At 37.4% G+C, this 25,006-nt stretch overlaps 2 protein-coding genes across 6 annotated transcripts in view; both read right to left on the bottom strand.

Moving 5' to 3' along the window:
* MBTPS2 (membrane bound transcription factor peptidase, site 2) overlaps positions 1-25,006 on the bottom strand; it is a 63,701-nt gene that overhangs the window by 27,429 nt on the left and 11,266 nt on the right. For all 5 annotated transcript variants that reach the window (XR_005386187.1, XR_005386188.1, XR_005386186.1 and 2 more), the window contains 7 exons: positions 22,638-22,741; positions 20,851-20,978; positions 12,036-12,154; positions 10,922-11,102; positions 2,521-2,615; positions 1,963-2,158; positions 766-841 (listed from right to left, as the gene is read on the bottom strand). Coding sequence is in view for 2 of the 5 variants with exons in the window: in XM_038587055.1 (XP_038442983.1) it covers positions 766-841; positions 1,963-2,158; positions 2,521-2,615; positions 10,922-11,102; positions 12,036-12,154; positions 20,851-20,978; positions 22,638-22,741 (899 nt within the window). In the remaining 3 variants the exon portion in view is untranslated. The remainder of the gene's footprint in view (positions 1-765; positions 842-1,962; positions 2,159-2,520; positions 2,616-10,921; positions 11,103-12,035; positions 12,155-20,850; positions 20,979-22,637; positions 22,742-25,006) is intronic.
* YY2 (YY2 transcription factor) lies at positions 14,643-18,380 on the bottom strand. The gene has a single exon (XM_038587057.1). The coding sequence runs from the start codon at positions 18,131-18,133 to the stop codon at positions 16,667-16,669; it is 1,467 nt and encodes a 488-aa protein (XP_038442985.1). The 5' UTR covers positions 18,134-18,380; the 3' UTR covers positions 14,643-16,666.

Raw genomic sequence — 25,006 nt, 5'->3', positions numbered from 1 at the left:
AGTCCCGCATCGGGCTCCCTGCGTGGAGCCTGCTTCTCCCTCTGCCTGTGTCTCTGCCTCTCTCTCTCTCCCTGTGTCTCTCATGAATAAATAAATAAAATCTTTTAAAAAAATGATGAATTCTAAAAAATCAAGTTTTATATTCAAACTTAATATGCTAAGGAACCCAAGATTTTGTCCTCTGAATTGCTATTTTAATACCGGAAACTATTTACTCATTCCTCCATGGAGTCAGAGCGGACAGGCTCAGAAGGCAGAATTCAGCACCTCGGTAGTAACTGAAGCTTTCATTCTTTATAAACTTACTAAAAGGTCTCAGATCTGCAAATTCAACTCCCAATTTATGGTCTGGGTTTCCTCCCTTCCATATCTTAACTTTTCTTCCTCCCTGATAGATCTCTCGCCTTGTAACTTCATTCCTAAAATCTGATCTTTTTCATCGTTAAAGTCTCCTTTGGGGCAGCCTGGGTGACTCAGCGGTTTAGCCCCGCTTTCAGCCCAGGGCGTGATCCTGGAGACCTGGGATCCAGTCCCACATCGAGCTCCCTGCATGGAGCCTGCTTCTCCCTCTGCCTGTGTCTTTGCCTCTCTCTCTCTCTGTTTCTAATAAATAAATAAAAATAAAATCTTAAAAAAATAAAGTCTCCTTTGTAGTTGTTAGCAATCAATCAATACTTCTAAGGTCTATGCGGTCCTATTCAAGGTAAGCCTGATCATCTTCCAGATAACACCTTTTAAAAACATTCTTCATACCAGAAAGGATACTTGACAAATGTCTCCACAACGACAGGCAGATCTATGCTTAGAAAGTTGAAACGTGGAATAAAGCTGGTGATGCTCACTAAAAACAAAACAAAACAAGAAAAACAAAAACAAAAACAAAAAAAAGGAATAATGAATATTGTTCATACAGCTAAGCAACAGTTTATAAATTTTTCCATACGGTCAAAAACTGGGCTAGCCTATTAAATTGGTTGAGAAAGCCCTTCCCAAACATATGTAGGCAGCCTATATGCTCCACATATAAAAACCATCAATTATTCTAGAATACCTAATAAATACAGTGGACTACAGAAATTCAGGTCCCAGTGTGTACTTATATTTGGAGGTGAGAATAAGTTAAAACTGACTATATGCCAAGTATGACTACCAAATACAGGGACTAACTTAAAAACTATGCCAGAATTTATCAAGAGTCCTTATCCCTCAAAAAGGTATAACCCTAAAGTCACGTTTACTCTATTAATAAATAAGAATGATCCAGGTTGTATCTCAGGATATGACTATGAACCAATAAGAGCCTTTTAAAGAGTAACATAAAACCTACATGTTCATCAACTGATGAATGAATAAAGAGAATGTGGTATGTCCATACAATAGAATATTTGGCCATAAAAAGGAAGGACATACTGACACATGCTACACAACATGGATGAACCTTAAGGGCATTATGCTAAGTGAAAGAAGTCCGTCACAAAATATTTTACTTACATGAAATGTGCAGAACAGGAAAACTTAGAAAGAGAAAGTAGATTAGTTGCCAAGGGTTGGGGAGAAATGAGAAGTGATTCCTAATGGATATGGGGTTTCTTTTTGGGGTCATGGAAAATATTCTAGAACTAGATTGTGGTGATGGTTGTACAACTCCAAATATATTAAAAAGTCTTCAACTGTACACTTTAAAAAGGTCTAATATATGGTATGTAAATTATATTTCCATACAACTGTTATAAAAAAAAAGGAACTTAGACATGGGATGCAGTTCCATCTTGCTTCATAAATTCAGATTATTTTCCCAATGGTAAATTTCATATAACACTTAAGAACAAGTTAATAAGACTTTGAGAAGTGGCCATATTTACAATAAATAAAATTAACACATGGATTTGTACTGAGTTTCTACCATGGAGAATATATGCCATCTTAATGATTTTCTGAGGGTTGACCACAATAAATACTCACCTGTGTAGTGAAGGTGCAGTGGATGGCCTACATACAACATATCAATTTGAGGTGGATGTTTCACTTTTATTAAGCGAGTGTGAGTTTCCAAAGAAGGTATTATACAGAAACTTGAACTTGAACTTTTTTTACAATCTTTATTGGTTCTACAAACTTGTGTGGCTTCAACTGCTTTCCGGGCAGGTAGGCATGTGTGCTATGAATAAAATATTAAGTAGTCAATACTAAAAATAACTCACTAGCAAGAAAACCAGAAAGTTGTAGCTCTTTAATATCTTTTATGTCACAGAGTATATAAGGAACAAAGTTCACATAGAAGAAATGCCATTTATGCTCACCTACAATGAATTAGATTCAAGTATTCCACTTTGGCCAAATAAGATATTATACCTATAAACTGTTAGAGTCTCAGATGAAATGTGACAAGTGAAATGTAGAAATTTTAATAAAATGACACAAAGCAAAATGGAAAAGTTTTCATAGATTCCATTTTAGTTCTATATAATTATTTTGTAAAAATTATATCAGACAAGCAAGACTTCTTCAGGGACAACTCACCAAACGCTTATTAAAGTTATTTCTGTAGGAAAAGCACACATCTGTGAGGCTGTGATTGTTACAGCATTCAGTCGAACCATCTAGCCGTTTGTACGCTAAAGAGAAATAATTTATTAGAATCTGTTATATAAAAGCAATTTGTAATAAACATTTTGCTTTCAAGACAAAAAAGAGTAAGTAAAATGCACATGAATTTGGAAACAATTGTATGATTCAGAGTTCAGTTTGACAGGCTACTTGATGCTGTGATTTTATGCTACAAAAAAGGACATGATATTACAAAAAGAGAGGTGTCCAGTTTGGAATCAAGAAGCAGCACTTACCACCCTAGGTTACCTATCTTCATATAAACTTACCGACTGATAAAGCTGAAGTTCTAGGGTCTCAGTAGGTTTTGCATTAACTCCAGCAGGTCAAGCACAAATATTTAATGAGCCACTCTTAGCTGCCATAATGCTACTGATCCAGTATTACTAATGAGTTCCTGTGCTGTAGTATTAGCAGAGTGGGTAAGAGGATGCCAAGAGACTCTCATCCCTAAAGACATCCCTGTTCTATCAAATATCTATCTTACCTCCATGCTTACTTTGGGGCTTTCCTCATAAAATCGGGACAGTCCAATATGACCCCAGAGATGTGCAATATTTTCCTGCATACCAGTAATCCAGTTACCATTTTTGTAAGACCATGGAAACACGGCAACTGTTTACTCCCATTATACATTTATTTTTAAAAGTTCTTTGGTAGACTGCCTCACTTGTATCTAGGGCAGGATCGAAAAACTAAGTTACTGATACAGGCGAGATAAAAAACTATTTCCATGTATTTATTTTGGAAGGTTTCCTGTATTCAGCAAATCAGATTTGTAAAGTATAAATTGATGTGTAGCAGGGACCAATTAAACTTAGAACCTTATATTTACACTACTATACTCAGATGTGCTGAGGAAGACAGCAAAGTTACTACAGAACTATCGAGAAAATAATTTTAAAAAGGTATATTTTCTAGTACCACAAAAAGCTTCTCTATTATAAGAGTGTCTTTAGGAGCACTGGTGTGAAAATGCTAGTTGATATGCAATGTGATTTTATAAGGATTTTGTATGTTTGCCATTGGTTGTTTTTAAACAGGTTTTAAAAAATTTTATCTATTTAAGTGATCTCTGCACCCAATGTGGAGCTTGAACTCCAGACCCCGAGATCAAGAGTCAGATGCTCTACTGACTGAACCAGCCAGGAACCTCAAAACAGCTTATTTTAAACTAGGTTATTTGAGGGGTGCCTGGTTGGCTTAGTTCATTAAGTGTCCAACTCTTGACCTTAGCTCAGGTTGTGATCTCAGGATTGAGTTCAAGCCCTGCATTAGGCTCCATGCCCAGCGTGGAGCCTACTTAAAAAAAAAAGGGAAAAACTCCCAAAACTAGGTTATTTGAGGAAGACATCTTGCATTGGTTAGACTGTCACTATTTCTCCTTGACCAACATAAAATGAAGAACAAAACAGAGGTGAAATAAACTAGCTAATAAATCAGTTTCTCCTGTGCATTGCTTGGCTGTGTAGGTAGTTTTGTTTTCTCAGTGTAACTTAATAGGTATTTAAATTTTGGATGATGAGTGGTCTTTGAAATATGAAAGCAAACTGTGACTATCTAATGGCACAGACAAACCTGTGCCTGTAATCATTCATCAGCCCTAATGGTAAAGTACAAGGTAAAAAGCTGTTTAGGATTTTTTATTTTTTACCAATCCAGGCTACAGTTTCAGTGCTTTCTCTGATCAGCTGCCAAGTCCTGCCAATTTTTACCTCATTATTTTTCTCCCTATATATATTCCCATTTGAGGGTATATTCTATCTCCTTCTCATCTGACCCATTTGAAGAACCCAAGTAAGTCTTGTTTGCTCACCATCTGGCTAGCATATGCAAACCTTTGCTATATACTTAATGCTTCCAATGTAGATTAACCTTCCGATGTAGAACTATGAGAATGGAACTCCTCTAATCTAATTCAAAACTTCCAAAGACTGCACTGGCTCCCAAATAATGTCTAAATTCCACAGACTAAAAGAGAGAGACTTCAGCTTTTTTATTACCTTATCTCATAATATTATCTTGCTGAACCATATTACTAGTAGTTCCCTGACTGCTTTCTAGTCTATAGTACCAAGGTTCATTTCTGTCTTGGCCTCCTGAAATTAAATTCACCGTTGAAGGCCCAACTCAAGGGTTGCTGCTATAAAACTTGCCCTCATCTTCTCAGGAAAGAGTGATCACCACCAACTCCCATAACTCCCACAAATTCTTGTCATTATCTACAATTAACTTTGTACTGTAATAATGGTCTGCTTCTTTTTTTAGGTTTTTATTTAAATTCCAATTAGTTAACATACAGTGTAATATTAGTTCCATGTGTAAAATATAGTAATTCCACACCTCCATACATCACCTGGTGCTCATCCCAAGAGCCACCTTAATCCACATCAGATGGCCTGTAATCTTTGAGCTCCTTGAGAAAAGTTTCTCAATCTTACATAGGTGCATAACTCAATATACACTGAATACACAAATTCTATGCCATTTGCCTTTGTATTAGTAATTATTTAGAAAATTTACATCTGATGCTTGATCACTAACTTTTCTTGGAGAAATGTATACAATACAGAATTGAAAGTCAAGAATTTGATATCACTTTTGATACAGCATATCTGGCAACACAAATGCTTAAAGAAGCCAACTAGACAGCAAATAAATGAAGTGGATAGAGTTTGGCAAAAATAGGAAGTGGTGGGACTGTGATAAATTAGAAAATATATACCCAGCTTTACAGGGTTAGCAGCCAGGCTACTATACTTGGGGCCCTGATTACATAGATCATCCATTTTATTCCAAAAAACCCCCTGAAATCTGAACTTTCATGTGAAACCTCTTGAATTTTAGATATTGGCATCTAATTAATATTTTAAAAAATACCACACAAGCCAAACCAAACACATCTGCTGAGGTTGGATTTGGCCTCTGGGCTACCACCTATTTGCAACCTCTACGTTATGCCTTTTTCCTATGGTGATTACTCTAACCAAAACATAAATCCATGGCTGTGGCCATCCTGACAAGTTTAAAACCTCCCAACAAACAGAATTTTCCAATAAAGAGTTAAATATTTTGTTGCAACTTGAGAAGTAAATTTGTTATTTCTCTATAAGTTAAAAAAAGTTGTAGGTTTAAAGATTTTTATTTTAGAATCTTTTCTACTGGGTCACATTTAAGGAAAAGTTGCTATACCAATTTCTGTAACTCAATTCTTAAAACTCTAATATGGGGATGCCACAGACAATTTTCACATTAGTGTACATACTTTTATTAAACATGAGAATCCAATCCAATTCTACTTTAGAACAAGCACTCTTTAGAACTAGAGGCCCTGGAGGCATTCATAGGTAGAATTTAACACTGGAAGATTAGAATTGTCCCTTAAATCTCCTCAGTCTGGGAGACAATTAGATAATTCAAGAACAGATGAGTTTCATAATTCTACGATAGGGACAACCTGCATATTCTAAATGTGCCCTAAGAAAGGCCCCAAGATAGTTGTACAAATAGTCTAGCCTCCAAAGGATAGTCTAGATCAGAGGTTGATTTTATTATATTAAAAATATATTTTTAAAGTAATCTCTACACCTAAGATAAAGAGTTGCATGCTCCAGGGCGCTTGGGTGGCTCAGCCAGTTAAGCATCTGCCTTCGCCTTGGGTCATGGTCCCAGGGTCCTCGGATGGAGCCCCATGTTGGGCTCCCCACTCAGTGGGGAGTCTGCTTTTCCCTCTGCCCCTGCTTGTGCTCTCTCCCTTGCTCTCTGCCACATAAATAAAATCTTAGAAAAAAAAAAGTCACATGCTCTACCAACTGAGCCAGCCAGGTGCCCCACCAGAGGTTAATTTTAGAATAAGGCTGGAAAGAAGAGAGTTTTTCAATCTATAACTCATAGTTCCCTCTAGTTTCTATATTACTAAAATGAACTGAACAACTTTCTTACTCTAGCTTATTAAATATATAAATGTAGTTAAAGCTCCAACACAGGGAAGCAAGCCAAGTTATTTATTCTTAGTTCTATGGTAAAATTTATATCAGCCTCACCTAGTAACCAGTAGTTAACAAATTACAAACACACAGACACACACACACACACACACATACACACTTCCTCTTCAATTTAGGATACCAAAAAAACCCTCTGAATCATAACTTGATGTTCACAACGGAAAAAGATACTTTTCTCCAAACACTAGAGATTTAGGCATGAAAACAATCTGGGTACTCAAGATATATGGAAAGGATTCCTGAAAATTTCCTTTTATTATCTTAAACTAGGTGGGGAAGGGTCTTTTCTCACTTGAATTAAAGGTATGTAGGACAGGACAATATTCCCACTGTCAGGCAGTTACAGGGATATACCCTTGCCTCCTTTGAACAGGAATATAGGCTGTTCAAGGGGGATGTCTGAGTCTGAGCTCAAAGCTTCATTTTAGGGAGCAGTTGCTTTTATTTTTTTATTTTTAATTTTTTTAGCAGTTGCTTTTAGTTTTCAATCTCATGCTCCTGAAAATGTAGTTCAAATGCTGGACTTGTTGAGTACACTCTTTCTTACTCAAGACAATGCTTTCAAGAAAGAAAGAAGAAATTTAGCTTTATGCATATATGAAATAAAGAGTTTCCCTCAAACTACAGAAAGAGGATGCAAGCTACTTGTTAGGAAAATAGTCCCAAATGAAGAGCCAGACTAGTTCTCTGTAACTTTCAGTTCCACTCAAATCACAAAGTGGCATATGGACACCCAGCAACCTTAAATATAGAGGCTTGAATATGAATGGGGGAAAAGGTTTTGTTTTCTGTTCTGACCCAGAATGAGATCAGAGATCTATTCTAGGAGCAAAGGGCTCGAAGTCCTCACCCAGAATTCTTTTTGGGGCTTCCTGAAAAGGCCATTCAATCTGCAAGGAGTGTATGGGACAAGCCTAAGGAGCCTTGCTGTACCAAGGACAGAGGTGGAATTTAACCAAACTTAGCTTTGTTGGTGACATTCACAGTTTAGCAGGTTAAGGTTTAAAAATAAAAAAAGGAAAGGTTTAACAGAAGAAAAAGGTCTAAACAATTTCATAAGGTAGATTAACCACATTTTTCTAATTTGACAGAAATATGTTAATATTTTAAGAACATAGAGTCTACTTAACTATACCTTAAAAAATTTAATAATATACCCACAAGAGGTAAGCAGCTAGAAATGATTGGATAAGACAGCTTATTTACACTTTCAGGATCAGATCTTTCCAAGGTGGCTTTATTATTTTGCAGTGGTGTAAATTCCTAGAATTTTAATTATGTATACTAAATTCTACTCCAAAATGAACACAAATCACTTTTGGATTATTGGCCACTTTGTATTACCATAGTTAGCTATATCTTCCCCCCCCCCCATTTATAATGAAAGATAAAAAAAAATGTGCCTAGATACATGTAAAATGCTAATAATTCACAGCTTTCTTAAAAATGTCCACAGCCCCAGTGGTCAAGTCTGCCATTAAAATTAATCTGGTATTTATTTTAAGTTAAATTTATAGTCTTTAAGATTCATATAAGGTAGCTAAATATATGCACTCTATTTTAAATAAAGGTACAGGTTTATCAGACACAGTCATCATGTAAAATCAACAGGTATCCTAATACAGTCACTCCTAAGGAGATGAAATAGATATTGAAGAATTATTTTGGGACTCTTTTTTTATTAGTGTGGAAAGATTAATATCTGCTTTACATTTTTACATAAATACCTCCAAAGATCCAGCATATGACCCATAATGGTGAAATACTCAAAAAGTTAGTAAGGAAAGAGTTTCATAGTTTTTCAGGAAAATTTTCATTTCCATTCTGTATGACAGGAAAAGGACAAAACCTTGAGTATTTGAAATGCAGATATCCTAAATAAAACAATTCTACTAGAAAGAACTTTGATTACTGTGTCAATTTGGCTTTTGTAATTCAACAGAGATTATACCAAATTTAGAGAAACTAGAGGAAAATGATACAGGACTTAAGAAGTGTGAAATACTGGATTATTTTTCTCAGAAAAGAATGCATTATAGGTCATACACCAACCTTCTGTCATCTGAAATGTTTGAGAAGATGGTAAGTGGTTCTTGAGAACAGGAAAAATTTATAAATATTTCAACCTTAAAGAGTCAGGTTAGCCCACTGAACAATGTTAACATTACCACAGGACATAACACTGTGTGCGTCCTGACATGATGCAATAGGAAGTAATGAGAACTAGGAAGTATTTTCACCCCCTCAAAAAATGGATCCTGAATTTAAGCAAGACTCTAAACCTAATGACCATTTATAGGAAATATGGGGGGATAGCTGAACATATTAACGACATCATAAGGATAACACAGAGCCAGACAAAACCAGAATATGGGCAATTTGACAAAACAAATGACTGTTTCTTAAATGATAACCACCCTCCACCCCAAACGGGAAATTGTTTCACGTTCAAAGATACTTAGAAGATATACCATTCAACCTAAATCAAGTATGAAAAAAGCAATTAGGGGGACGCCTGGGTGGCTCAGCGGTTGGGCACCTGCCTTCAGCTCAGGTCATGATCCTGGGATCCAGGATCGAGTCCCACATCAGGCTCCCTGTGAGGAGCCTGCTTCTCCCTCTATGTCTCTGCCTCTCTCTCAGTGTGTGTCTCTCATGAATAAATAAATAAATCTTAAAAAAATAAAAAATAAATAAAAAGAAAGTAATTAGGGAAAAGTGAATACCAATTAGATATTAGGAATTGGTGTTAATTTTGTTAGGTGGGAATAACAGTACTATGGTCATTTTTTAAAAAGAGTTTATTCATTTATTCATGAGAGACACAGAGAAAGAATGAGAGAGGCAGAGACACAGGCAGAGGGAGAAGCAGGCTCCTTGCGGGGAGCCTGACGCGGGACTTGATCCGGGGTCTCCAGGATCTCGCCCTAGGCCGAAAGCAGGTGCTAAACCCGCTGAGCCACTCAGGGATCCCTATGGTCATGTTTAAAAAGTCATCATATAAGATGCCTGGGTGACTCAGTCGGTTGAGTGTCCGCCTTCGGCTCAGGTCATGATCCTGGAGTCCCAGGATCAAGCCCCACATCAGGCTCCCTACTCAGTGGGAGTTTGCTTCTCCCTCTGCCCTTCCCCACCCTCATATGCACTCTCTCTCAAATGAATAAATCAAATCTTAAAAAATAAAAAGTCATCATATATTAAAGACATGTTAAAAGTCATGGATGAAACGATATGATGCCTGGGATGTACTTTAAAATACTCCCCTCAAAAAAAAATTAAAATACTCCTCTCAAAAGTGGGCTGATTAGATTAAAAAGCTGGCAAAATGTTGATAATTGCTGAAGCTGGAAGGAGGATGCATGAGGTTTCATTTATACTACTTTCTTTTATTTTGTTCTAAAGTTTTATTTATTTAAGTAATCTCTAGACCAACATCAAGAGTTGCATGCTTCTTGGACTGAGCCAGCCAGGGACCCTCTTGACTTTTATGTATGTTTGGAAACTTTTTACAATAATAAAAGTTCTTAAAAATGCATTATACATGGAAGATTAAATTTGAAAAAAATTTAAAAATCAGTTTTTACTACTCTGCCATTTTTGTACACAGTATTTTTGTGAAGTTATTCTTGATTATTTACCATATTTCCAAACCCCAAGTAAATGTGGACAAGCATCCAGGACACTTGTTGACTTAAAGATATAGTCTGTGAATAGAACTTGTGTTTTTCAACACTGACAATAACCTGGGTGCTGTGATTTTGTATAAAGAATTCAGAGGCTGATTTTTCAGAGCTGAAATAAATTTGGCAGCTTCTGAGTGTAGTAAACTTGCTTCACCTTGTCACTTGCTACACAAAACAAAAGATCTGACTTCAGAGTGTATTTTCGGATGTCAAAATTACTTCCTCTGGATGCCTGACACATAAAGTAACTCTACCTCAAATAGCTTTGGATATGACACCACCCATACGGCATGGGGGTATTTAATTACTGGAATTTAGTTAATTGGTTATGGTTGAGCTTGAAAGCTGACTTAACACAAGTTCTTCTAAATGCAGAAAGAATTAGACACTAGAGTCCTGAAAGTCAAATATAATATTGTGAAAGTAGTTAGAAATTCAACAATATATAAAAATTAGTACTCAACTTACCAAGAAGAATGTTTACTAGTTTGGGCCTATTATTACTTAACTGATTTGTTTTAAAGAAATTAGAACATAATAGAATCTATAGATGTGGTCTGAGGATTGGTGAATGGCAAGTACTGCTGCTTGAAGCATTATATTATACTGAAGAAATATACACACCTCTAACTGGGAAGCTTAACTGCTGTAAAGTTGATGCACTAATACAGTAACCAATTTGGGGCTCATAGGCGATGGTATCTAGACATTCATTCCAATCTTGTACATTAGTAACAGGACAATCCTGTAGATGGGTGACAAGGTCTCCCACAAAAAGGCCTCTGGGTCCAATGGCAGGTGAGTCCTTGGGAAGAGGGTACAACCAAATCAGATAACGTATGAAGACAAGCTATGATTAATCTGACCAAATAATAAAGACATTGAGTTAATTATGTAGAATATTTTGACTAATGCAGAAAATAATCCAGCTCTGAATCCAAGATGTATAGTCCTAGAATGTTAACAAGATAAAACCTAACAGTTACTTTTCCTACTTCTTCAAGATTCTGAAGTTTTCATAATTGAAAAAAAACTCACTTGCCAACTATGAAGATTAATATGATAAAGTTTTTCCCACTGCTAATTAAAATTTTTTATGAAAGTAGTCATCAGAATGCTTTCATTATCTTGTATACCCTCGGTGGATAAAATTATAAGACAAGTCCTTATCTAAACAGAGTCCCAAATATGCAGACAATACCGTCAGCACAGTGAGTATGTGAGCCAGTTGCTCACAAAAGTAATTTTCTTCTTCTGAAAATCTGAAAAAACATGATGCCATTGTAGTAATTCTTGTCTAAGGGAGTGAAATAAAGAGTTGAAGACAGTAACTTAAACCCCTAAGAAATGTTCTGGCTGGCTAGCCTCAGTTTCAATCTTCTTACTTAGGAGTAAGGATATCTGACACAAAAGCACAGTTATAAAAATAAACAGTAAAGGTAAATGATGCATTTTATCAACAAAGTACAGGCAGAAAATCTTCATACTATCTTTGTAACTCAGAACAGAAGCAATTTTAAGTATTTTTAAAAATCCAGTATGTTTCAAAAAACTTTTTGTTCGACTTAAAAGGATTAATTTCTTCAAAAGAAACAGATCATTAAAAAAATAAAAAAATAATAATAAAAAGAAACCGAACATTCTATATGTGAAAAGTTGAATATAAGTTCCTAACATAAAATGCTGTTACATCACAAAATCTGGTAGATGAATGCCTCACGTAATCCTCATTATTTACCTCAGCAACTTCAGTGATGAGCACCCCGACTCCAGTGTAGTAAAATGGCAAGAGAATTACAGGGAGGAGAACAAGAGCTAAAATGCCAAGGAGTGCAAGGACAAAATTATGCCATATACCTGAAAAGAGAGGAAAAAAAAGAAATAAGCTCAACTGGGGCAGGAATGATCTAGGTATCTGGACTTATAACACCTGGGCATTCGGATAAGTTAGTAAAGTAACCAGAAGAAGCTGTGAAGCATATAGATCTACTTATTAGTACAGAGGAAAGATGTTCAGTTAGAGGCCTCTTCCATTTCAGATACTGAAATGTAAAATGAGCATGTTAATACCACATTAAGACCATAAATCATACACTAATATGATTTAACACTAATGGAATCTATGTTACAACATCTATATATGTGAAACATAGAATTAATATTTTCTACTTGCTTTATCCTCATTTCAGAAAATGTATACATTATTAATTGAAGCATATTTGTGATCTTTGAAAAAAATTTCAACGCTATTCAAATAAAAGTTAAGATGAAATAAAAAACATTCTTGCTGAGCTGCGTTATGGAAATCCAAATGGTCCTTGGAAAAAGAGAGTGTTTTAGGAATTAAACTATTATGGAGAGTGATATTGATGTACCAAACAGAGTATCTTGCACCATGTCACAGACTACAACCATCTCTATCAAATATACAGAGATTTTTTTTCTTCTTCCTCTTTTTTTTTTTTTTTTTTAAATACAGAGATAGTTGTGAACTCAGTGGTGTGCTGGAGGCTGGTCCTACAACCTTGCCACAGCTGTGTACATCTCTTCCTAATTCCTCCTTCAGGGACTCCCCTCAGAGAGGCAACCAAGGAATGGCCCCTATACCCCACACATTCCAAACATCTCCAAGAGGGTAAACGCATCAGTGCTTGAGAACCAATGTTTTATAACGACAACCAATGTTTTTTTTTAATTTATTTTTTATTGGTGTTCAATTTACTAACATACAGAATAACCCCCAGTGCCCGTCACCCATTCACTCCCACCCCCCGCCCTCCTCCCCTTCCACCACCCCTAGTTCGTTTCCCAGAGTTAGCAGTCTTTACGTTCTGTCTCCCTTTCTGATATTTCCCACACATTTCTTCCCCCTTCCCTTATATTCCCTTTCACTATTATTTATATTCCCCAAATGAATGAGAACATATAATGTTTGTCCTTCTCCGACTGGCTTACTTCACTCAGCATGATACCCTCCAGTTCCATCCACGTTGAGACAACCAATGTTTTATAACGACAGAAACGTAACCTAAAGACATCTCCCAGACTCACAGGAAGCTGAGTATGGCCATATGACTGCTTTGGCTAGCAGGATATGAGTGGAGGTAATAGGGATATCATTGTCTTCATTGCTGGAATGTAGCTATGATGGAGATAAACCTGAGTCCATGACATAGAAGCTGCATGTTAGGAACAGCAGAGCTAACAAGACAGAGTTTGGGTCCCCCAAATAATACAATTATCAGTGCTGAACTACTTACATTTGGAATGTTTTATGAGAGTTTAAGTCATTGCTGTTTTTAGCTATTATGGTAGTCAGATATCTAAATAAGACGTGTTTCATGTACCTTATTCACACTGTTAAGACATTCTTCCTTTTTTTTTTTGAGTGTTGTAACTTGTTTAATTCTGGAAATATCCAGAGCAAGTCTAGTCCAGGACACAATGGGTAAACAATCTATTCTATATAGAGAAATCTTTTAAATATACCAGTGGAAAAATAAATAAATAAATAAATATACCAGTGGTATCAAACTCTTTATTGGAAACTATATTTTGCTTTTCCATGTATGTACTTTGGATTTTTCTCTCATTTGAATATTCATATCTATCCAATTTCTTATATCCACGACTTTATTTTCTTATATCCATTACTTTACTAATTTATCAGAATGCCCAGTTCTTATAACGATTAGAGTAATCCACTTTAAAAAACATATTGACTTATTTATAGGGTTCCCTACTAATGATCACTTAGCCTGTTTTAACTTTTTCATACAATGCTGACAACTTTGCTCACATCATATATATCTAGTTAAGTCTGCATCTGTGAGGGTATGGAAAGTTACATACAAACCGAATTGTTGGGTCAAAAAAACGTGCATTAAAATTGACCTCCAGGGGTGCCTGGGTGGCTCAGTCAGTTGAGTGCCTGCCTTTGGCTCAGGTCCATCCCTGGGACAGGGCCCCAGTCAGGCCCCCTGCTCAGCGGGGAGCCTGCTTCTCCCTTTCTTCCCTGCTCGTGCTCTCTTGCTCTCAAATAAAATCTTAAAAAAAATTAATCTCCAATGAGTCTGCATTAATTTGTTTTCATAATTGGCATAGGTTTCCTTACCCTGTAAATAACACTGGATACTATAACATTAGATTTTGCCATCTGCTAGGTTAAAGGTAAGATCTGTTGAGATTTAAGTACAAGCTTGTACATTTTTCATGTCTATTTTTTTAAAGATTTATTTATTCATGAGAGACACACAGAGAGAGAGAGAGGCAGAGAGGCAGAGCGAGAAGCAGGCTCCATGCAGGGAGCCCGACGTGGGACTCGATCCCAGGTCTCCAGGATCAGGCCCTGGGCTGAAGGCAGGGCTAAACCGCTGAGCACCCGGGCTGTCCCATTTTTCATGTTTATTAAAAGACTATTTGTATTTGTTGTTTGAGAACTATTTCTATCCATTGCCTGTTTACATTTTTTTTACTAATTTGCATATATTATTTTTGAATGTATATATTAATTTGGTCCTTTGTAAGAGGTATTACAATTTTTTTCCAGTTTGTTTTTTGGCTTGGTTTTACCTATGCAGACACCTTACATTTTGGTGTGGTCAAATTGTTCCTTTGCATTAAGCCTTTTCCAGTTCAAGATTATAGAAGGCACTCATCTGGTGTTTTCTTATATTGCTTCCATAGCTTGATTTAAAAAACAAAAACTTTCTTTTCTTTTTTTTTTTTTTTAAAACAAAAACTTTCTTTTGCCTACTGGAATTTACTCTAGTAAAACTAATTTAGTGGTAGAGTATAACCCTCCCCAACCCAAATTGCTAGTCTCAGTACAATTTCACAAAATAATCCATCCCCAATGTTGATTAGATTTACCACTGTTGCCATGTGTTAAATTCAACTTTTCCCCCAGCTCCTCAGGATGGCAGTCCATGGGAGACTGCCATGAGGAGAATTGCACTCTCACCATTTCTCCCTTATTAGGATAATCCCACCACACAACCATAGCAAAGACTCTATTGTTTTCTCATTCAGAGTCAGAAGGGTAATAGAGCAGCACTGCTTTCTGGACTCTGTACAGCTTCTTGTCTCGTTAGGGACGCAGCTGGCACAATATTACCCCTCTAGATTCCATATTTGCCCTTGATGGCAAAGTGGCAATAGAACATACACAGTTCCTTTATTTAAAAAAAAATCTCTTGTCCGTTAATGATTTATTTATAAGTATACCAAAGGAATCTTTGTTATAACTTTTACTTTTTCTAAAGCAGGATTTTTTGTTGTTGTTGTTGTTGTTTGTTTTTAACAGTGGCACTACTGGCATTTTAGGCCACTTAATTCTCTGTTGTGGGGAACTATATTGTGCAAATAGGTTGTTCAGCAGCGTCCCTAGCCTCTACCCACCAGAAGCCAGTAGCAACTTCCTCATTGTCTCTATTTTCTAGCTATGATATTTATATAGGCAAGCTTTTTCCTTCTTCAGAAGAAGTATTTTATTTTTGCTTTTTCTATTACACAAGATATACATATCAAGTATTTTTGAAAAAAGTCAAGATACACAATATATTCTATAACTGAGCACCACTCTCTAACTGAATATTCAAAGAAATTATACTAAACAACAGCACCTGACAGTACTTTTGGGAAATAAAATGACTAAAACAGATTTAAATTGTCTTATACTATTAAATCACATCTAATATTCAATACTATGGAAATCAATGCAGTTAAAAGGTAGTTAGGAAAAAATGTGTTAACATCAAAGAATACAACCAAAATTAATATAGCCAACAAAATCTATATAACTTTATAAGCAGGAAAATACTTTGTGCACATATATAGCTGTTCATTCTTTTAAAGAAAATCTATCAAAAAAATTAAAGAAAATCCATCACAAGCAAAATTACCAACCTTTAGAAAAAACATAGAATTACTAAACATATTCCTAAAAGTATAATTATGAACATTTGGAAAATATAGAACTTTAAAAATTTGTAAGCAATACATGAAACTTCGTATTTTAAAAAAATGTGAAAAGAAGTCCCATTTTTAGAACAGTTGTATAAAGAACTGTCTTTTGATGTGAGATTCATAAATTATCCTCCTGTTGGGACCAAACTTTATAAAAACACCATGTATTTCAAGTAGCATTACAGAACAAGATTTAATATCTTAATGTTATCTTATATAAATGAATACTTTTTTTTTTTACTTTTTACTTTCCTTTTTACTACTCTTATCAAAACATGACCCTTAGATGTATAGGTATCATTAAAAAAATTATTTCCTAGAAGCAATACACAAGAGAGGTGTATTTATTTCCAATCGCATTCCTATTAGACACTTCCCAAGTTTGAGAAGGGTCTTCTCTTCTTACTGGCTGTTTTTGTTCTTTGCATGTGTTAAGATATGAGACTTCAGGTTAGTTGACTGAGCGAACTTCTTATTGCAGGCATCAAAGGGGCAAATGTAGGGCCTGTCTCCGGTATGGATTCGCACATGTGTACGCAAATTGAAGTCGAGGGAAAAGCATTTTCCGCAGCCTTCAAATGTGCACTGAAAGGGCTTCTCTCCAGTATGCACCAGTTGATGTCGTTTTAGTTTCGAGCTCTCGACAAAAGCTTTGCCACATTCTGCACATACGTGGACTCTAGGACCGTGGGTGTGCAGATGTTTCCGCATGGCAGAATTATCTTTGAACATCTTCACACAGCCTTTATGAGGGCAAGCTATTGTTCTTAGAGCAGCTTCTTTGGGTTTTGGCTTCATTCTAGTAAATTCTGCCAGTTGTTTAGGATCTGAGAGATCAATACCAGGTATTCCTTCGGGAGGAAGCTTCTTTCCGGTCATGTACTCTGAATAATCAGGAGCAGAGTCCTCAATCTGTCCGGTCTCGTGGTCTCTTTTCTCGCTTGGGGACCACAGGGTAACGGAGAACTCGCCCTCCAGGGTTTTGATCTGCACCTGCTTCTGCTCCCATTTTTTGCAGTCCATCTTGGAGCTGCTACTTCCAGCCTGGTCCTCACTGGCGGTGTGATTTTTCTTACTGCTGGCCTTCCTGTGTTGGCCGCCGCGCTTTTTGCTGCGGCTGTAGGTTGATGATGATGCGGAAGCTGACAAGCCAGCCAGGGTCTGCTGGAAGCCGTCGTCTTCATCAACCGGGAAGACCATCTGGTCCTCGAAATTGTTGGTGGCCTGCAGGTTTTCTGACTCGTAGTAGCCCACCACTTCCTCCTGTGTCTGCACCATGATTAGTTCCTGGTCGTGGTCCCCTTGGTTCGGGTTGTTGGTAACAAGCGGCTGCAGTGCAATCAGAGGCGGATGGTGGTGGCCACCGTGGACCCAACTGCCGCTGATAATCTCGTACTCGGTGATGGTTTCCATCGCCATCGCCTCCACAGGGATGCTCTCCAGAGGAATGCTCTCCACAGGGATGCTCTCCACAGGGATGCTCTCCACAGGAATGCTCTCCACAGGGATGCTCTCCACAGGAATGCTCTCCACAGGGATGGTCTCCACAGGGATGGTCTCCACAGGAATGCTCTCCAAGGGGACAGCGTCCATGGGGACGGCCTCCAAGGGGACGGCGTCTAACGGGATGCCGTCCAACGGGATGCCGTCCAACGGGATGCCGTCCAAGGTGACGCCGTCCAAGGAGATGCCGTCTAAGGGGATGCCATCCAAGGGGACGCCCGCCATGGGGACGCCGTCCAAGGGGACGCCCGCCATGGGGACAATCGCCCCTGGGGCAGTCTCCACATGGATCTGGTGCAGCTCCACAAGATCTGTAAGGATCTCCAAATTTTCTGTGGGGATGTAGAGAGCGTCGTTTGAGGCCATGGCTGAGAGCTCCACAGAGGCTTTGGCTCCTCGGCAGCTGGTGGGCGGCTGGCAGGCTGCAGAAAAGGCTGAGCAAGGCGAGCGCTCCAGAGGAAACCGCGAGCACCACAGACCGGTCTGCACAGTTCAGCAGCAAGACGCGGAAAGGCGGAGGACGCAGCGTAGCCGGAGGACGCCGAGGACGCCGAGGACGCCGAGGGCACGGAAGGTGCGGGTGCTTCTGGGAGCGCCTGGCGCATGCGCTTCTCAGTGCCTCACCAAGTACGTGCTTACGTTCACATCCACGTACTCGTGGATGCTGCAGCCTTCGTGCACACGTCACCCGCTCCTCCTCGCTCCGAACACCACGGTATTGTTTTTTGAATATTAATTCGGTGGTCACGTTCTTCACAGAATTTTTCTATATTTCCATTGATGTTCTCGTTTCCCGTGTTCCACCAAGGGAACCAAGGTGGAACAAGGTATAGAACTCTGGAAACACGGCTTACTCCTAGTATTTTTGCTTCCTTCTTCCCTCGTACTGTACGGACCCACATTTAGAGACCATTTAATAGTATCCGTGATAAATTGGTAATGGGATTGCTTGCCTCGTCCTCTAACAAGAATGCTTGTTAGTGTTATGCCACTAGAAGTGTCCAGCTATTTTTACTTCTACTAAGGAGATATATATATATATATATTTTAGCCATTAATGGATGTTGAATTTTGTTAAATACCCAGTCGGGTAACTGCTGAGGTGAGGATTTCTTCCCCTAATGGTAAATGATGTTTACCACTTTCAAACAGATTTCTTATTGCTGAACCATCTTTGCAGTAATTAAATATATCATACTTAGAGTTTTTGGTACTTTATAAGATGTTGTATCAGTGTTAAATTAGCTTAATAATTAAAAAAAAATTTCCTTCTCCATGCGATCTATAAAGTTTATGCTAAAGTGGAATTAAAAAAAAAAAAAAAAAAAAAAAAAAAAAAAACAAACCTGGGCAGCCTGGGTGGCTCAGCGGTTTAGCGCCGCCTTCAGCCCAGAGCGTGATCCTGGAGTCCTGGAATCGAGTCCCGCGTCGGGCTCCCTACATGGAGCCTGCTTCTCCCTCTGCCTGTGTCTCTGCCTCTCTCTCTCTGTCTCTCTTTCCCTCTCTCTCTATCTCTCATGAATAAATAAAATCCTAAAAAAAATAAATAAAAAAACCTTTTCCTTCAAGATTGGGAAGAATTGTACCTATGAAACTTTCAGAGGCATTCTTCCTCAGCTTTCTTCATTTCTCCCATTGTAAATTAGCCTATTGAGATTTTTAAAAAATCTTCTCTGGAGTTTAGGCCATTTATATTTTTAAATAATTTTTTTTAATTTTTTATTTTTTTATGAGAGTCGTACAGAGAGAGAGAGATAGGCAGAGACATAGGCAGAGGGAGAAGCAGGCTCCATGCACTGGGAGCCCGATGTGGGATTTGATCCTGGGTCTCGAGGATCGCGCTCTGGGCCAAAGGCAGGCGCCAAACCGCTGCACCACCCAGGGATCCCATATATTTTTAAATAATTATCTAAGTTTTTGAAAAACGTTTGCAGAGATGAACAAAACACTTTTATAATTGTTTTGATTTTCTCTGTATCAGGTGTTATTCCCCAATCTGACTGCAAATTGTCTGTAGTTGCTTTTTGCCATGTGTAAAAAAAAGCCTCTTAAGACCTTTTTCCTACTTTTTTACCTACATCTTTATTATATCATTTGTTAACTATTTTATAGTTTTCTCACTTCAGTTGAATGCTTAACTGACTTATTTTCATTTATTTCATAACTGCAGTAAATTTTCCTTTTAGCAAAACTTTACAACTTATTTCATTATCATTTTTATTTTTTTTATTAAGATTTTATTTACTCAGGAGAGACACAGAGAGAGAGGCAGAGACACAGGCAGAGGGAGAAGCAGGTTCCATGCAGGAAGCCCGACATGGGACTTGATCCCGGGTCTCCAGGATCAGGCCCTGGGCTAAAAGTGGCGCTAAACCGCTGAGCCACCTGGGCTGCCTCTCATTATCATTTTTAAATATACCACAATTAGGTTTTGATTTAAATTGGTCAATTTTTATGTTTCACGGTCATTGAAAAGACATTGTCATGATATAGAGTTTGACATATTTATTGAATTTTCCTTTACTACTTAAGAGTTTTGATCATCTGACTTTTCATACTTATTTGCCATGTATTGAGAAATGAGATCAGCTTCCTTTATTATATTTTTGTTTTTTCCTTGCACTTTTCCCATTTTTGTTTTGATGGTTTGTTACTTGATGTAGTGAGTTTACAATGATTACACTGTCATTGTGGATTACATTCCTTATGATTATTAAGTGACCCCTTATATCTAAGTAATTTAATGTAGTCATATTTTCTGTTCACATTTACATGGTATGTCCTGTTCATTTTACTTTCAGTCTTTTAAAAATTGTTGTTTTTGAAGAAACTGGAATGTAAATTATTTTGCTTTATTACTTTTTAAAAAAAACACTTAAGTTATCTCTACACCCAACATGACTCTGAGCTCAAGAGGCACATGCTTCCTCAGACTGAGCCAGCCCAAAGCCCCTTGCTTTATTACTTTTAACTGAGAATCTTATAAACTGAATTTATCAACTAAAAGATGAGACATTTTCATTTGTGATGTGACTACTTTCCATAACAATATGCACATGAATAAAGAAATTTAAGTCTGTTACCTGCACAGAATATCCTTAGCTGCTGGACTGGTGATATAAGTTGCAAATGAGTGGTGAACAGATCAACAAATGCTCCAGGATAAATAATGAAGAGAAAAATCCCAAAGCCATTAAATCGAACTTGTTCCCTAAGAAATCACAAAAGAAAAAGGAATTAACAACTAGTATTGCATTTTTCAAATTAATAATGTATTTAATCTTAAAACTTCCTACTGTAATTTAAATTCTTGCTTAACAGGTGTCTCTGGACAGTCAAGAAAAATAAACTCATATATGGTAGTTATCTCTCCATAATTTTACAGTAGTGTACAGGTTTGGTTATCTGTGAAATTGCATAAAACAAGGGCATTCTGAAATAGGCTTAAAACTTCAAAACTTTTAGAAACCAATACGCTGAGCAATAACTTGAAATTAGTCATATATAAAGAAATGGTTAATATTTCCATGAAAAGGTAAATGAAAGAATTTTGTGGTTTACTCTGAATTATTTTCAGAGGACACAATGGAAAATATAATTCAAGTAAAGTATCTAAATATTTATACTTGTCTTAGCTATTAATAAATAAAAGTGGAGTTTTATCTAAGTATATTCCTATTGAATTAATGTTAAAATAAATATACTTAGATATGCATAATGCTCAGATTGTCCTTAAGAAAACTATTTTTTATCAATTCATTCTCTAAAACTTGAATTACACCTAACAGCCTCATAAGACCAAACAACCATACTAAAAAAGCCATCCCCCCAATATATCGTACTATCATTTAGTAATGAGTATATAATATACTGCAAAACTCACTTTCACTTGGCAGTTGGATTTTATAAAAGATTACACTGTTTCATGAATATACATTGAAGTAATAAACTGTTAATAACACTGATTTTATATGCAGAACCCTAAAAGCTGCAATGCCAAAAATATGGAAGCAAAAGTGAGAGATAAAAAGAAAAAGAGGCTGCCCACTTAAACCACTATATGTCACACTTGTGTAACAGTGTATGCTCTGTCAAGATGAGGGTTTACTGGTAGTCAACAGACTCTTGTTCATAAGCAACTGGAAAGTAGTAAGAAGTGATTACATCTTCTTCTATGAAACCTTTCATATGGTACATATACCCAGAGGATAAAACACATTTCCATCAGTATGTGTGTTCATCACTGCAATAATTATCAGTGGGAGTGAAGGGGAAATTGTGCTCTCCTATCACAACTTTATAAGTTTAGGAGCCTTTAAAATGCTCAGGTGTAATTACAATGATACATTTGAGTAGTCAAGACGAGAGGAGGGCATACTTGAAGCAAGTTCCAGGTCTCATCCTCTCTTATCTTCTACTTGGGTTTCTAAATAGACTATGATATTTGTTAACAAACCCAGAGCTTTCAATGTTCTTGCTCTAGCCAGCAGAGGCCATAAGTAAAAGCAGAGAAGTATTTCAGCCAGTAAGTCAAAAGTACTAAGAAGTCAAGCGAGTGGGCTCCAAGTGCATTCTGACCTAATGATGAATATAAAGATTAGGTTTCAGTGTTTGATGAAAATCTTGAAGAACCATGAAGATACAATCATGCTGTTAAAGGGCAAAGGATAGAAAGACCTAGATTAGAGATGTGCACAGAGTATATTTATCAACATATTAATCTTTATAAAAGAGAAGGTACCTCAAAATAATGTGGATATGCACTGGGAAAAATCCATAGAAAGAAAAAATATCAAATGTAGCATATTTTAGCAATAAATCCTCCTAAGTAAAAAGTTTTTACATGTAGTAGAAAGAAAAATATCATTACCTAATAGCTGCTATCCCATGTCCGATTTCATGTACAACACCACTAATGAGAACTGCAGCGAAGAAATAGGTCAGTTGGTTGACAGGTAAATTTATACCAGGAACCTGTTCACAGACACAATGATAAATACACAGTTGGGCACCAGGAAACCACGATGTTCACTCTGTGTTAAAGCTTAAACTTCCAGGCTGATGGTTCTGTACACTAAAAGTAGGGGTGCCTGGGTGGTTCAGTTGGTTAAGCATCTGACTCTTGGTTTTGGCTCGGGTTATCTCAGGGTCATGAGATTGAGCCCTGCTTTAGGCTTAGCGTTCAGCACTGAATCTGCTGGAGTTTCTCTCCCCCACCTTGTGTGCTCTCTCTCTCTCTCTCAAATGAATGAATGAATATTTTAAAGTAAAAGTAATATGAATGAATGGTTCACTTCTCTACTTCTGTCACAATAAAAGTAAGAACATCAGTTTTTTTAAACTAGGCAGTTTTTGAAACACTATCTCTAATCTAGAGATAACAGGAAACACCAAGTTAAAAAGTTGAAGCTTTTGCTTCCTGAAGTCTTCACCATGGGAAAGAATTAGGGAGCCTGGCAAAATGCCAGGGAATGTGGAGTGACAGTGACAGAGTCAGCAACTGTTTTACCCTTGGGGGCTAAAAGCCTGATTTGGAAATTCTTTTTTTTTTTTTTTTTTTAACGATTTATTTGTTTATTTATTTATTTATGATAGTGACACAGAGAGAGAGAGAGGCAGAGACACAGGCAGAGGGAGAAGCAGGCTCCATGCACCAGGAGCCCGATGTGGGATTCGATCCCGGGTCTCCAGGATCGCGCCCTGGGCCAAAGGCAGGCGCTAAACCGCTGCACCACCCAGGGATCCCCCTGATTTGGAAATTCTTATTAGAATTCCTAGTCCTTCCTCTGAATTGTTATTGCAAGGTTCCAACTACTTCAGTGAGTAGTATAGGATATTCCTGTGTCCTGAGTTTTCATTTTAGTATTCTCCAGTTACATGAGCACTGGTAATTAGGGTAATTAAGTATAAAAAAATGCCTCATTGATGTGGGAGCACCATGCCCTCCCTTTCTTTTTTAAAATTAATTAATTAATTGGGATCCCTGGGTGGCGCAGTGGTTTGGCGCCTGCCTTTGGCCCAGGGCGCGATCCTGGATATCCGGGATCGAATCCCACGTTGGGCTCCCGGTGCATGGAGCCTGCTTCTCCCTCTGCCTCTCTCTCTCTCTCTCTCTGTGTGTGACTATCATAAAAAAAAAAAAATTAAAAAAAAATAATAAAATAAAATAAAATAAATAAATTAATTTATTTATTCATGAGAGACACAGAGACACAGGCAGAGACACAGGCAGTGGGAGAAGCAGGCTCCATGCAGGGAGCCCATTGTGGGACTCAATCCCGGGACTCCAGGATCACGCCCTGGGCCAAAGGCAGGCACTAAACTGCTGAGCCACCCAGGCCTCCCCATGCCCTCCTTTTCTTTTATTATAACAATCTGTCAAATACATTGGTCAGAAAAAATAGTACCAGAATAATAAGTATTACATTAAAATTAAATGCAGAAAGTTATTTGAAACATACAGACATATCAAGGGCCTATGAAGAAGCAGAAGTTGTCTTGCAATCACTTGCTCTTAAGATGGTGTGCATATATGTATTACTGCATATACAAGGCCAATTTGCTACTGTAAGGGCTGCATGGTCAAGGTTTTTAGATACCCAAGAACTGTCTTGTAAGATAAATAATCACTTGCAACTTATGTCATCTACTAAGGAGAAATTCCATAAATAAAGTTAAGTGGGGCATGCCAGGCATCATTAATATTATTTACACACTGAACATCTATTTCTCATAGTCCAGAAGTTGGACCCTAAAAGTATCCCTCTGGAGGAAATTCCTCCTCTGTCTTATTATTTTAATTATAAAATGTGTTTAAAGTAGGAAAACTGGAAAAATCAAAGAAAACAGAAGCCTATAACCCTGCTCCCAAAACACAAAACCAAAACCCATTACCATTCTCAATGTTTTAATTTATGTCCTCCTAGTCTTTTCATGTATGTGTATTTTTAAAAATTATACTTTTATTATAAATAAGGTTTTAAAACCTGCCTCTTTCACTTAGTATCACAAATATTTTTTCCATGAGTGTTTTCTGGGTCAACGTGACTTTTTTTTAAAAAAGATTTTATTTGAGAGAGAGAGAGCACGAGCAGAGGGGAGTTGCAGAGGGAGAGGGAGAAGCAGATTCCCTGCTGAACAGGGAGCCCAAGGTGAGGCTCAATCCCAGGACCTCAGGATCATGACCTGAGCTGAAGGTAGATGCTTAAGGAATGGAGCCACCCAGGCGCCCCTCATTAT

This window comes from Canis lupus, chromosome X (assembly GCF_011100685.1).
Source record: "Canis lupus familiaris isolate Mischka breed German Shepherd chromosome X, alternate assembly UU_Cfam_GSD_1.0, whole genome shotgun sequence".
NCBI lineage: Eukaryota > Metazoa > Chordata > Mammalia > Carnivora > Canidae > Canis > Canis lupus.
The sequence above is the reverse complement of the archived record's forward strand: the minus strand, read 5'-3'. Positions and strand labels throughout refer to the sequence as shown.

Bases quoted from the DNA above. Each gene is read 5' to 3' on its own strand.
- YY2 (XM_038587057.1), bottom strand. From the start codon at position 18,133: ATGGCCTCAAACGACGCTCTCTACATCCCCACAGAAAATTTGGAGATC.